Source organism: Lemur catta, chromosome 19 (genome assembly GCF_020740605.2).
Source record: "Lemur catta isolate mLemCat1 chromosome 19, mLemCat1.pri, whole genome shotgun sequence".
Lineage (NCBI taxonomy): Eukaryota > Metazoa > Chordata > Mammalia > Primates > Lemuridae > Lemur > Lemur catta.
Window position 1 is genome coordinate 2382119 of NC_059146.1, and position 16282 is coordinate 2398400.

Below are 16282 nucleotides of genomic sequence, written 5' to 3' on the forward strand. Positions count from 1 at the left end.
TTTTCCAAAAGCAAGTAAAGATTCCAACACACAGATTGAAGAAGTCCTGTGGACCCCCAAAATAAATACCAAAAAACACAACGAAACAAATCTAGGGACATTACAATGAAACTGCAGAAAAACGAAGATAAAAGATACCTTAAAGTCAGCCAGACGTAAAACATATTTTACCCTCAAAGTAGCAACATTAATGTACAAATGTGACTCTCAAATACTCTTTGTAGGCATGAAAAATGATGAAGGGAATTTGTCAGTCAATACAGAGAAAATTACATATGTACATATATTTGATCCAACAATCCAACATCCAGGAATTTACGGTGAATTACACCTTCGACAATATGAATATATGTGCACACAATTGTTCGTTGCAGCATTGTTGGTATTTGCAAAGTATCAGAATCAACTATATATAGAATAACGGTTACATAAATTATGGTCTAACCCAACAATTGATTACCGTGCACATGTGAAAAAAAAAGAAGGAAGATCTAAGTGAAAAACAGTAAAATGCAAAAGAATACAGTAAACTACATTTCATGTAAGTTAAATGGTGTAAGAAAATATGCCTGTATCTTTATCTTCTCATTTGTTCAAATAAGCACACTAATGATTAAACAGAAACCAGTAACTTCAGTTAGCTCATTATGGGAATAGGAACAAAGTGGAAGGTATGTTACAGACGAGACGTCCCACCGTTTATACATCTGCTTATAATTCTGACTCTAAAAATCATAGTATCTCATACACAACAAAACAAATGATTAAAAACAGAATGTGGGATGAGCTCAGAATGGTATATAGCCAGTAACATTTGAAAGCAATTGTGTTACAAATGAATAATATCACACCGCAGGGAATGGGGATGAAAATATCTAATGTAAATAAATTACAGTGTTCTCATTTCACACTGTAAAGTTAAAGACAAAAATAATTTAACATGAATATTTTATTCTAGTTAATTTGTTTTCATAGATAAGTGATATAGATATCCTATATTAAATTATAAAACTATATTATATATTTATCAGAATTGAGCAAATAAAATATACTGTATATAAGAGTCCAGTGTCCCATTTTTGAAAAAATGAGTCACCAATAAGGGAAGGGTAAAGGCTAGAATGAACCCTGTGGTGTTTGGATTGGAAGCAGAGCTGTCAGTACAAACTTGGGGTTTACGATACATGTAGGAAGGGATAGATACAGAAATACAGGTGCCTGTGAATGTGTGTGTAGAGCATTTATTTTCTACTGTCCACTGAGAGGGTCAAGAAGCAATGATACTCAATATAATGAATATATCTAGCACAAAGAAAGAAACTGAGTCTCCTTGGAGAAATGGTAAATTCCGTTGCTGGATCAAAATGAGTCTGGAATATTTGCTTAGAAATTAAGAACATGTTCAAAAATGATTAGGATATGTGAAAGGACATAGAACCCAAATTATTGGAGGTACAAGTGGCCTAATCTTTTACATTGAGTGAGAAAATAAATAACAATGATAATGGATTATAAACTATAAAACAGAAGTCTATGAGTCTACAGTGATGTAAATAAATAAGTGATTAGATAAATAGAAGAAGAAGGCATAGCTCTTCCTTATGGTAGAATGACAATAAATCTGTGCGGAAGAAATGATGGCAATACTGAGTCACCGTGTGGCAAACAGCACAGTAATGACTCAGGAAGAATCACTGATGGATGCTAGAGTAATGGACAAGAGTGTGCTGAGAAATATTTGCATAGACTCACAGTATCTCCCTACAACATATGTGTTAATGAAAAAGGGAAAAATAATAACTTTAACAGCGAAAATTCCTGGAAGAAACCACATTTAACAATGTGATCAAAGTTAACATCAGGAATAAGATACCTAACATGTACCTCCTGCTATAATACACTTAAAGGGCACAGTATCACTTCTATGATATTCTTTTTTTTTTTTTTTTTTTTTTTTGAGACAGAGTCTCGCTCTGTTGCCCGGGCTAGAGTGAGTGCCGTGGCATCAGCCTAGCTCACAGCAACCTCAAACTCCTGGGCTCAAGCGATCCTCCTGCCTCAGCCTCTCGAGCAGCTGGGACTACAGGCACGCGCCACCATGCCCGGCTAATTTTTTTTTTTTTTTTTGTATATATATTTTTAGTTGGCCAGATAATTTCTTTCTATTTTTAGTAGAGACGGGGTCTCACTCTTGCTCAGGCTGGTCTCGAACTCCTGACCTCGAGCAATCCACCCGCCTCGGCCTCCCAGAGCTAGGATTACAGGCGTGAGCCACCGCGCCCGGCCTACTTCTATGATATTCTTACCAAAAAATGTATAACCTCACCCTAACGGTGAAAACACCAGAAAAACTCAAATTCTGGGCTATTCAGCTGGCCAGTAGTCTATAAAGTAGATGAAAGGAACAGAAAAACTAAGAAACTCCTATCAGATTGAAGGAGAATAAGGAGACATGAGAACAAAATGTAAAGTGTGACCATGGCTGGTTTTCTGAACCAGAAAAAGGACATTACGAAGGCACCTGGCAAAATTAAAAAAAAGGTCTGTGGATTAGTTAATAGTATTATATCAGTATTATTTTCTTGATCTATTTCTTTCTTGATTTCTTTATTATTTTGTTGATGATGTATGGCTATGTAAAATGTTAACATTAAGGTTGAAGGGTTTGTGGGATTTTAATGTGCAGATACTATTTTTAATATGTCTAAAATTTATTTTGAGATGATTAGAAAACCAGCAAATTAAATGCAGGGAAATAGATGAATATAATAAACTAAATATTATAAAACAGTTAATTTTAAGATAATTGTTCAACAGAGAAAACTCACAAAGCCAAAATTTGATTCTATGACAATATTAATAAAATTGAAAAAGATCTTTAAGATTAATTCATAAATGAAGGAACAGATTACCAATATAAATTATGACAAAGAGGAAAAAAGTAAGATCCTAAAAACATTAAAAATACCACAAAAGATATTACAAAACAATTCAACACTCGTAAATTTGAAAATTTAGATTAAATTCCTTGCAAAGTTTAACTTAGCAAAACTGCCAAAAGAAGAATAGAAAGTGTGTGTAAACTTACTTTTATTTAAAATATTGAAATGTTAGAAAATTTTTTTTAAGAAAGCAAATTCTAAGCCAACATTACTTCACCAAAGAATTCATCTACTATTTAGGAAATAAATAGCATTCATCTTGGATAAATTCTTTTAGAGACGAAAAAAGGGGGGAAACATAATTTATTTTTATATGCTGGTGTAACTTTGATTCCAAAACTGAAAAAGATACTACAGAAAGTGAAATAACTAGACAATATCATTCATGAACATAGATATAATATTTCAAAACAAAGTATTACGAAATTGATTCTACTGATACTTTTAAAGGTCACTATATCAAAACTAAGTGGCATTTATTACATAAATATAAATTTGATTTGTTTTAAAAATTATTCAAAATTACATATAGGATAAATGATAATAATAAAGAGCAAAATATGATCAGTACAATTGTTTCAATGGATACACAGAAAGTGAAACATTAGGGGGATAGAAGGAATCCCAGCAAAATGAAAAGAGAAGGGTAACCAAGAGTATCTTAAAAAAAGGTTTGCAGTAGACATCATACCTACTAATGAAATATGGATTGCTCTTCCCAATATCAGTAAGAAACTGAGACTATTCAACATTGTATTCAAGTCTTAGCCAGTGCAATACGTCATGAAAGAAGGATGATTTTGAAAATAAAGACGTAAAATATTATTTGTGAAGAGTCATTCTCTACCTTATAAAAATCTAGTTGAGTCTATTAATGACAAGAAATAATTAAGAGTAATAATCAAATTTAGCAAGGCTTCTGAGAAGAGTAAATGTACAAAAAATCTGTTGTATTTCTATATACTGGTAATACAAAATTAGAGAATAACTTTTGTAAAAAGATCTTTTTGGACTCACATCAAAAACTCCAAATATATAGAATTAAATCCAACAAAACATATGCCTCATTTATTCATGGAAAGCATTAACAAATAATAAACATATAAGTGCAGGAATCTATGATCATGAATTTGATATGGTAAAAATTCAGTATGGTAAAGTTTCAATTTCCTTATATTGACATCAGATTAATGAAAATATTTGCTAATTTATGATTGTTTGTTTTAAAGACTTGGGGGAAAAAACTTACAACTTAAATTCTGTTATAAAATGTATACATAAATGCAAAAGACCCAGAATACCAATCTTGAAGGGAACAAGTTGATTAACTACACTGACTATACTACGAAGACTTATAATTCTACATTAATTAAAACAGCATGACATTTGTACAAAATTAGAACTCCTACTTACCTTTCAAAAATTAGCTCTTTTATGAAATATTTAGCCTTTCAGGCAGTTTTATCATAACTCTGCTGACACCTTTTGTTGTGACAGTTGTACAATGATTACATTAAAAACATTTATACGTCTACTTTTCTTACTTCAGACTGTGAACTCCTCAAACTATGAGTGACCATTCCAACTAATCTTCAAATCCAATAGAGTCTCTGACATACATGAGACACTCAAGGAAGATGAGATAAATGATTAAACTAGCATCAGCGAAGATATTTTTCATAGTCACCAAAATCCCAGAAAGATAACTCACACTTACCTCCTATATCTGGACGAAGTTTATTGTCATAGCCTTGAAGCAATGAATTGAGAATTTGTGTAATATCTCCTTCATGTATTTTTGGAGCCAGGACCCAAGTTTTGTTCACTGTTAAATCCTCATCATCTTCATCATCTGCTTTATCAACACTAGATAATTCAAAGAAAAATTTGAATGATAAAAAATTCAACCAAGCTGTGTATATAGAAAAAAATAGTTTGACTATTATAATTGAGTAAGGAAGTAGTAAGATGGAAAAATCATTACAAAAATATTACATTTTGTAAGACTATCACTTTTCTCATATGAGCTGTCCTGATGTGATAATACTCAAACTTTAAGAATTCAGTACAATAAATACAGTATACAATAAAGATCTGTCATTAAAGTTCATACAGAGTATGCACTGAAAATGTGCACGATATCCCCTAGATTTGTGCAGTACACAATCTGCACAACCATGTGTGCTGACCCTAAACTACTGCAACCAAAAATAAAAATTAAAAGGTAAAATATTATAGGAAAAGATGTAATATTAATAATTGGTCTGATAAAATGCATTTAAAACAAATATATAGAACAGGATTAAGGAAATATGAGTGAAGAAAGATTTGAAGAAAAAAGGAAAATATGTCGTACCCACTCATGCTCATTCCTTTTAAGTCTGAGAACCCAGACATCTTAATCCAAGACCCTTTTCAAAATTGATCATCAAATCATCACTGAGTGACTCACCCTCCACATATATTTGGGGGAGGGGGAAATAACTGTAAAATTTTAGGACTAGGAATGAAATTTGAGATGTCAAATAACCCCCTGTATTTTATGGACGAGAAAACTGAAGACCACAGGAAACTAGAGAAAGCACAAACCTATTTCTTAGCAAAACTGAGAATCAAACCGTGACTGTCCACCTCATGCTTCCGGCTAAACCCATGTTCTTAAAAGCATCAAGAATCAGCTTACTTCTGAATTATGGTAGAAACATTCAGTAACATAGATACTCACCTACAGTTCATCAAAAGCAATAAGTTTGTCTTTATTGCTCATAAGTAATCCCATCTTCATTTGAGTAAGATTATTTTAGATTTAATATACCCTATTTTAGTAAATCTCTAGTGCTCCAGTGAAAAGGGATCCAAAAACCTAAATGTGCTAACATTGGTAATAGTAAGTACAACTGTAATTTACTAGATTATTTGTATATATGTCAAAGATGTGCCCCCTTCCAGCAGTAAATATTCTACATTTTATCTTAGTATGTTTAGTTGCTCTTCTTCCATTACTCATTCAGATCTCTTTTGCTTTGGACCTAAACATCTTGGAAATTCAACTGCATCTACTTTTATCCTTATTGGGTATTAACATGATAATTAAAATGTAATTGCAAAGAATTTTACTATCTCATTTCATGTTCACAACAATTCTATTAATAGATATGATCGACATATAATTGAGTGCATTACCATTATTCTCAATTTTTCTCCTCTTCTTCCTATCAAGAAATTACACTTCTCACCCCACAAACGTCTAGCTTGATCACGTGACCTGGGACACTCCTTCCTGCAGGAGGATTGCCCGTCCCTGTCCTGTTGAGCTCAGGTGTGGCCCTGTGATTGGCCGTGGCTAATGGAGTGTAGGTGACGTGCATCACTATCCAGCAGCAGGTTTAGTGTCAGTGATGTTTACTGTGTCTGTCTTGTCCTGCCAGAAGACCAGCCACACTCAGACAGAGCCTGCTCCATCGCTCCACTCTCGGAGTGAAAGAGTCATGGCAGGGCCACAGGTGAACTGCAATAAACGTGCAGCTTGAGTGTGGAATATTTAGCCACTGAGATTTGCCAGTAGTTGGTTAGCACAGTGTGACCTAAGGTGTCCCAGCTGATAGCTTCTGCATGGTCACTTTTATTTTCCTTTAGCATTTGAGAAAACATACTGAGAGACGCTAAGTTAACGCACGCCTCAGTTTTACTATTCTAAATTCTCACCAGTCCCTCCCACCAGGGCCACCCCAGTTAAATACATACTCTTAGTAAAATCTCCATCAGAACAATTTTATCCCCACTGTATTTAACTTTGTGAAGTATACAGTACTGAAATATTGTTATGTAATTTCCTTCAAATAATTTCCTATTGTTTTCTCTAAATAAATAAAGTATTGAAAATACTGAAGTATTAGGAATCCCCACTGGTATGGCCTTCTGGAAAGTTTTCTTTCCTTATTAAACTTGTTGAGATATTGACAACAACCCAGATTTTAGGTTTCCATTCAGCTCTAAATCCTGGCTTTATAGAAAGAAACATCTGGTGGTTATAGGCAGGCCACGGCACACATAAGCAGTTGATCTTTCCTTGAAATATGATTGTAGTCAAATGGAAGTTACCAGAAAAAAAATGAAAGTCTTTTCTGTATTTTATGGTAGCATCATTTGGGTAATCCAAAAACCACATGCTTATAGTGATTTATATCCTCCTTTTCCCATGTAGCACACAGTAATATAGAAATTGACCTCAATAATATTACAAAGCCATCTTCCTCATTTCTGGCAATAACAGAAAGGAAATTTTTATTACAGTTAATTTTATCTATACCTTCCCCTTAAGCTATCTAAATTGCCTTCAGAAAATTCTTTAATTACTTTGAATATTATATTGGTATTATTTTGGTGATTAAAAAGTACTTGTCATAATTTTAAAAACACAGTTCTGATTGCGTACTTGATCTCCTGATGTCTCTCAGAGGCTAAGAGATTTTTGTAATTTTTACATATTTTAAATGATGATTCATTTGGGAAAATCAGGTATGATTTTTATAAATAGTTCTCAGAAAATTTCCAGCCTTATGCTCAAGAACTTACTTTAAATAATTTAAAGTATAACTCTATCCTTATTGGAAACAATTTTAGACATCTGATTATATAATTTCACTAATTGTTTATTATAATTATTGAGGATTGTATGTGACCAGGGGCCTCAGTCCTTGACTTCTGAGAAGGTATTATAATAATCTCAAGGAATCGCATACTTTCTGATGAAAAAGTAGTGTGTGCTCAATCTCCAACTCAATGTTGTAATTTATTTATAGAGGCAATATCATAAATTAAGAATGCGCTAAGTGCTGAGAATACAAAGACAAATAAAATTGTAGTCTTGATCTCAATGATTTTATTTTTTAGTGAAGAAGAAAACTATTCAAACAAATGATACAGAAAAATGCCATGCATAAATATGCTTATCATAGTATCCATGATAGCACAATTTTTAAACAACAGCAGTATGTTTAAATAAATAATGATATATTCACATAACAGAATGTACACATCCATTGAACTGCTGGTTGTGAAGTCTATAAAAACGTGGTATTATGTATATAATTTAATATTATATGAAAAATAACATAATTTGCTTCTATCATCCCGTATTATAAAATGGCTAAAAAGATTTGATGAGAAAACAGCATAATATATACACTTAATATTCTACACTAGTGGGGCTATAGAAAATTCATTTTTTTTCTGTATGTTAATACTATCCTATAATTTTCCTGTTCAAATTTTATAATACGTGAAAAGGAGTTAATTTGACTCACATACTGGATAGTGCTCTGAAATAAATTTCTAATCATAAAAAATAAATAATAGGGCCTTTTATGGAGAGAGGCAGAGTGTTGTCCTCTGTGAAGCAAATTACTCTGGCAGCCTCGAAAATCTGCTACTTGGTCCTCTTGCTGCCAGCGCTGGATGTTGGCAGGGAGTCCACACCTGCCCCAAGCTTTCCCAGGTAGCTGCCAGGCCACACCTGAGCATGGCAGGATGTTGGTGCAGACCCATTCCTGTCGCACTAGGGGCTCCTATGTGGGGCAACTCGCCTTGGAGGACGCCCACTGGCCTGGCCAAAACTTCCTTGGAAGGGCACTGCACTCTGAGACTCTTTTGACCAAACTTCCTCTTTCCTCCTCTACCTCCGTAGGCGTAGACATCCATTGTTTCCGGAAGCCTCTCTTCTGGCCCAGGCATGCCCCCTTCCTCCGATTCCCCTTTCCCAGGTCTCATCTCACCTTGGCATCTGCTTCTTAAAGGCTTCTGCTACTCACATCTTTGAATTGCAACCTGCAGCTATTTACTAAAGAAAGTTTTTGAGTCACATAGTTTACCATTGTTTGTTTGTTTTTGTCTTACTAAGCTTAGTTATTTTAATATATTATACACATTTCTCTGATGACATAAGAAATTACTGCATGTGAAAAATACTTTAATGACTGAGTTACCCTTCCTTTACGTAACGAACAAGAGTTTTGAGCTAATAAAGAAGAGTTAATTTAAGTAAAGGCAAGGCATGCTATGCACGCAATCATGAAGGGAATCCATCTTTATCACTAGGGAAATAATACATGCCTGTAGCAAGTCAATAAATTAATATAAACTGTTTTTCATGCATAGCACAGACACTCAATGTTTTTCCAGGACAATCCTGGTTTATACCTGTTGTCCTAGAATAATTTTTAGTAGCACTCTCTCACTCACAAAATGACCTACTTGGGATGATAAATTATATAGTCACCCTGGATATAGTTCACACAAAGGTGACTGCAATGTCCTGGTTCTGACACACAAAAGAGCCTCTTCCATCCATCTGTTAAGAAAGCAGAGATGAAACTCAGAGTAGCTTAATGAGTTGTCCTCGGAATATAACTAAACCCTGAAGGAATATTGATAGACATTTTCCCCATGGTTTGAAAAAATGGTATAATTGCAAGTGAAATGCACTGATGAGGTCATTCATATACTCGATGGGAAGAAAAAAGACAGTTGCTGCTACTTGAACTGAGTATGTATGTGGGAGAAATTCAGTGGGAAGTAGATACAGTCAATATTTCATGAATGCTACATTCTCTTCAACACTTTTGATATAGTTAATCATTATATGCTCACAGAAAAAATTCCACCATGCTTCTTAAAAAGTAAATATCAAATGTGATTATTCACATTGTTATCGTTTAAGGTTGCCATACTCTTATTTTCTACAAGCAAGTATGGCTAATACAATTTTTATAGCAACTTAATCAGTTAATCAATTTAACACTCAGATAACAGGTACATATACTTGATCAAGACATCTGAATTCTTGTCTTTTACACTTAGAAAATAATTAAATATGTTCAGAAATCATGACTACTATTTTTGTCATTTTAATACCATTTAATATTAACTGGATCATTTTGCTGCTGTTATCATTTTAACATCAATGAACAAAATTGACTTGAGTTGTTTTGATACCCTCGTTAGTGTTCGTTTACTTACTCGAAAAAAGCATAAGTGATTAAAATGGAACAAAAAGTATGGGTACACTCTCAAAATTAGTATTTTACATATTTTATGTAACAATCAAGAACTAAATTCAAGTTGTTTTTATAACTCAATTTCTATGATTAGCTACATAAAATTTCTCCAAAGCTTCTATATGCTTTAAATTGTCAGCCCCCACATTAAATATTTCTAAGAACTAGTATGTTTGAAGTAAAAGCATCTTTAGAGATTGTCATTGTCATACTCATTATATACAAAATAAGAACATTGGAATTCTGCAAATACAAATGATTTAGTGTCTCACAGCTACTTAATGACAAAAAATTTCCATGTAATATGATTGCAATAGTCCAAATGTACCAGTGATCATATTTGCCACATTGTATATTAGTTACTTAGAGAAACGTCTTCTAGTTAAAACATACTGAGAGGTTGGGGTAGAAAGAAGTTATTATGCAATATTTTAGAAACTCTAAAGAAGTAGATAATAATGCAATCATCAACTGTCTGTGAAACCAACACCAATTTAAGAAGTAAAATCCTCTACATTCTTCTCCCTCCCCAGAGATTATATTTGTTATAATAAATGTGATACAGTGTTATAGTACATAAAATAGCTAATGTTTTATTAATTGTTGCATTTTACTGTATGTATCCCCATAGGACACAAAGATACATACAGCTACAATACCTTGTTAGTAAGTGTAGTGACAAAATTCATTTTGCCTATCTAATGGATGAGAAATAATACCCAATTTTCATTTCATCACATTCCTGTGATTATTAGTAAAGTAGAACACCTGTTCATATTTATTGACCATTTGATCTTCTGTAAACTACATTGTAGTTTGGATTTCAATAACTTGTTAAACAAATAGAACAAGATTTTGATTAAACTTCATTTGACAAATATCGGTTAGGTGCTTATTGTGCGCTGAGCACCCAGCATTCCTGGATGCTGAGGATGTAAAGATGAACAAAGTTGCCCCCAGAGGAAAGCTCAGAGGTAGAAGATAGAAGTCTTAGATATTCATATTAATCTTTAATGATAGTGTGTGATTTGAACAAGTCATTAAATACCTTTGAGCCACAGTTTCCTCACCAAACTTTCAGGGTTTAGATCTTTGTATACCCTTAGGTGGTGAACAAATATTAAAAGTTACTACATTTGTAAAAGGTAATTGAGGACTGCCTTCTGAAAATGGCAAAGTGGCCATGCTATTCTTACTTTCTCAGAAATGAAGCAAAAGTAACAAAGAGAGAGGAAAAACAGATTCCTGAACTCCATCTTTGATACAGAAGATTTCAGAGTTTCAAAGGACAAAATGAGTGGAAGGGACCATAGCTGTCTGAGGAAGCTGGCAGAATGGCCCTTTCTGAGGCTGGGGGCAAACTCTCGATACAAGGTCAAAAAACAGATGCACTGTTGGCAGATGTAAGTCTTCTCTGAAACTGGCTTGGGAAAATCAAAAGAAAACGAAATAAAAGTCAATCTGCGCAGGCTGGCGGGGGAATAACACAGCCATACATGCCCACAGCTGTTTTTTTGTGAAGTTGAAGGAGAGCCCTGGCACTTTGAATAGTCTTATTATAGCTGCCTATCTTGGCTGTCTAAACCTTTAGGTGATTTGGGGACAGGTTGGGAAGTATTTAATAATTAGTACATGAAAAACAAAGGGATATACGGTGGTCCCCAACCTTTCTGGCAGCAGGCACTGGTTTCATGGAAGACAGTTTTTCCATGGGCGGGGGAGGGGGGAGCTGGGAGGAGCAGCTCTGGTTCCTAACAGGACTTGGATGGCACCGGTCCACAGCCCCAGGGACGGGTACCATAGTTTTAAAAGGATAATTATTTACTTGAGAGAAGTTTAAAGTTCAGAAAAATTAAATTATTACACTGTACAACATGACTCATCTGTAACTATATTGACATGTATTAATTTGAATATTAAATATGGATTAAGTATGTATCTTCAGACACATACTCCAATTTTCTAAAATTACTTACATGTATGAATATATATATATATATGTACGTGTATTCTCCACAAGTTAGTGTATGCTCCTTCATTTTAATTCATTGTATTGGTCATTAAAAAGCAAAACAAAGAAACAAAATTCCTATTTCAAGCAAGGAGTTGGCCAGAAATATTTTTCTTCTCTCGGCTCCGGTAGCTCTTTGCTCTCCTGCCTGAAATGGCTAGGTTTAGAGACACTGGTGAGGGTGATTTCTTACTTCACTGTAATTCAACTTTTGTCTAAAAACAACCTACAGGCATGTGCCCTGTGCGGGTCTGTCTGTACCCCCAGAGACCCCTTTCTTAGGTCAAGTTGTTAGAATGATGTAGACGCCTGATCTGTAAGTTGAGCCAGCTTTTCACTTCTGGCAGTGGAGAATTTAACAAAGAAATGCAGGAATGGCTGGTTTGTGGTGCCGCCCAGTGAAAGGCATAGCTCAGGAAGGAAGATTTCTGCTGCCGAGATCCCAGAGCTGCCCCATTCCTAGCTTTCCTGACACTTGCTTGGTCAATCCTCCATTGGGTCATACCCTGCAATTAGTCATTTGTATATTTATATTGGTTTGTTTGCCCAAGTGTGGTTTTGTTATTTAGAATGAAAAGAATCTTAACATACTATAGAAGGACCTCCCTTGACAAACACAGAAAAAAGGGAAGAAATCTGCTCATTGATCTATTTGGCATTGCTAGTAAAAAAGTGAGACAAGGGAGAAGCAAATACCTCTAACCCTTCATTAAGTGCCATGCCCAACATCTGGTCAGGTAGCTAATTACAAAGCTTCCGTTATATGCTTCCAGTTCTTTAGTGAAATAACCTGTGCACCAAGAAGCAACATTTTAAATGGGCAGCTTTTGTTCCTGAAAATATAATATAGCAGGAACAATATTACTAACTCAAATTTAGACAATAGCTTATAATTTCAGCAGAATGAACACTTGGTTCTGTTGTGTTCAGCTGAATTAAGCTCAGGATGGCTAATGTTTTAAGTTTAATGATTGCTAGGTATACAGACTATTTTTCTTTGACCTAACACCTCCTTTCCTTATGATCTATCCTAACCTCGGAAATGGCTCTTTTTGAGTCATTGTTCTGGCAAGTGAAATACCATAAGTAGAAGTAACTATAACGACTAATCTCCAGGTGTGTCATTAAGCTGGACACAAAATGCATCATGGGGGAAGAAGAATCACGAGTGGTTACCTTCCTCCCAGCCCCAACTGTAACCACATTTATATCATTGTATAGATGTGAGTTTACAATTGTCGTTTGATCCCCTCTGCACTAATGAATATGGTTTCCTTTTCACCTTTCATTAATGAGCAACTCATTATGGTTTGTCATTTATTAGCCAAATTTTAAGTATGCTTTATGATATAGTATGAATAAATTGGTTACTGTTATATGTTCCCAAGGTAATACATGATAATAATGCCGACAATTCTTTATTTTTTAATCTGATTGTGACTGTTACTATTTCAATGCAGTCATTCTAATCTTACACACACACACACACACACACACACACACACACACACACACACACACACACACACACCCTCCTTATCCTCACTCATTTCCTTCCTCCCTCCCTGTGTCTGTCCTTCCCTCTCTCCTTATTTCTTTGTCTTTGGAGATGTCAGAAATCCTGCCCTATTTTAATTTAGATTTTTTGGATATACTATTAACTTATTATGTTTTTATTAAACTACAAAGTTTCATGTTCTACAAACTTTCCAACTGAACATTTCTACTAAAGGTTTTGACCTTTAAAATATTTTATAGTTATAATGAATTATTACCTTAATTGAGCTATTAGCAGAATTCTGTTCTACAAGTGGTGATATAACTCAGTTGTAATAGGTGAGATCAATAATAATAAATATTTAAATCCGTATTAGGTAAAATATTTATTGCTGTATGATAAATATCAATGCTAGAGGAGCTATGACTCTAAAAAATACTGAGCAGGTAAATCAATAGATTGCTTCGCCCATTCTGAGCATTCATTAAATATTTAAATATTTATTAGAAGTAGCATTAGAAAAACAGGAAAATTTCTTTACCAGTAAATTGGAAATACTTGGGGAAGATAGTGATAAATGCAGGATAAAAAAATACTAAGGAACATATAATACCGGGCAAAGTTTTAGATAATAAAGGAAAATGGGTTTCTATTCTTTCATACACATTAAAGCCAGAAAACAAGCACTGTAGTCTGTTATGATCAGGCGAACTTCTAAAATTTCCTGCTCAGTAAATGTAGTAAACTTCTGGCACATATATTCAGTTTATGTATGTCATTTAAATCTCCCTGTGAGGATCGATGTCTTGCTCAATCACTGCAACTGGAAAACGATTTTGTTCAATTTATATTTGCTTTGCTTAATGTGGTCCAGGTATGCATCAGGAGCTAAAGGTGAAGTTTCTGTTCTCAAGGATCTTAAAACTGGTTAAAAATGAAAGAAATTCACTCTTTCACGATGACCTTGTAAGATAAGCTTTGTGCTGGGGTTCTGAACACTGTGTTCGTCCTCACCATTATCCATGAGTGTGAGATTTTTGTCTGTTTCGTTTTCTGACACATCCTCAGTGCCTAGGAGCGTGCCTGGCACAAAACGGGCACTCAACCATGATTATTTTTTGTATGACTAAATGAACACGTATCTTGTAAGGTAGGTATTTTGATCTCATTGTGTAAGTGAAGATAACTGAGTTTCTGACAGGTTTAAATAGTTTGCCCAAGTTCTTAACTACCAGTAAGTGGCATAGGTAGAATTTTTCACAGGGATTCATTAGAAAAACCTAAATTACTATAAAAGTCTCCTTTTGGGCCTAATTCCATCCTTGCATTGATAATATAGTCTCTTATCACTACAACAGCCAGAATGATACTTCTTAAATGCAGGTCATATCCTGTCATTCCTATGCTCAAAAGCCTCGATCTCAGTTGGATGGTTCCCTGTGTTTCTCAGAACAAGCAGTGCTCGGAAGGCCCCACAATGTGGTCTTCCGTCTCCAGCTCCTCTCTCTGCAGGCCCTCACTCAGCATGGCTAAACACTTCACCTACCGCTAGTCTCTGTTCAAATATTACTGAATCATTGAAGCCTCTCTGGCTAACCTATTTCAAATTATCATCTGTCCTGATCCTCAAATTCCACACCTCCTTACCCATCTCATTTTTTTCCCCATAGCACTAATGAACTTCTAAAATTCTATATGTAACTGATGAACAGTCTCAACCACATTAAGCTGTATTTGACTCTTTTGACAAAAAAGATAATTTCATAAATTCCAACCTGATATCATATTTATTGCTTATTGCTTACTGTTTATTTCCCCTTCCTGTCACCTCCAAAGGTTTCTTTGGTAAGGTTGAAGATACAGAACCCTTCAAAATTACATTAAAGTTAAGAAATAAATGGCAATAAATGTTGCTTTTGGCACAGAATGCTTCCTTATTAGTTTCAAAAAGAAGTCTGGATAATTCATAAAACTATCAGAGCATAGTTTATGTAGTTAGATTAGATCTAAGAATGTAAAATTCTATTAATTCAAAAGGGACAGAGTGGTATCATAAATTTTTAAAAATTAGTATAGTAGCATATTTGTAGAAAGAAGATAAAAACAAAATTATAATACATATTTTTTCTTAATGTCTTTGGTTATAGATTTTACACTATTAACAGTTATATTAACAGTTGACTGATCCTTAATATAACAACAAGTATTACTAATAAAACAACATCATTTGCCAATCTTTGCATTTGGGGTTTTGTTTGTTTGCTATGTTTGGAAGGACAATTTGGTTCTTCAAAATAGAGTTTAGAAAACTAGGAACCATGCATCTAATGAACAGTCTTCAGGGGGATAGTGAATACCCAGAGATTATAAATATTCTTTTGGGACCATTTCCATGTGAATATTTTTTGAAGGAAGAAAAAGAAAATGTAATTTTCATTATAGTCTATTTAAGAAATGGCCACTGAGCAGAGAGTATATTAAAATGAACATCAAATTCTCCATTTTTCCATTTATGTCCACAGATCCTGACAGAATATAAATTAGAGTTAGAAACAATACAACTCGTGACACTCACATTTTCTAAGACTTTGATGTTTTTATGCATCAGAGAAATTCTTCAAGGCTGCTAAAACTTTTACAAAGTGGAGGCATCATATTGAGGCATCATTACTATAATGTAAACATATTCCAAGTTCTTAAAAGTGGAAGAAAGAAATGGGAATTGGTACTACCGAATGCAGAAACATTTTTGTTTTCCCTAAGTCCTGGTATCTTA

At 34.2% G+C, this 16282-nt stretch overlaps 1 protein-coding gene across 1 annotated transcript in view; it reads right to left on the reverse strand.

The window, feature by feature from the left end:
* The window catches only part of GABRG1 (gamma-aminobutyric acid type A receptor subunit gamma1), a 65061-nt gene that overhangs the window by 42374 nt on the left and 6405 nt on the right, over window positions 1-16282 (reverse strand). Inside the window, exon 2 of the mRNA XM_045531645.1 lies at window positions 4660-4808. Coding sequence (XP_045387601.1) covers window positions 4660-4808 — 149 coding nt within the window. The remainder of the gene's footprint in view (window positions 1-4659; window positions 4809-16282) is intronic.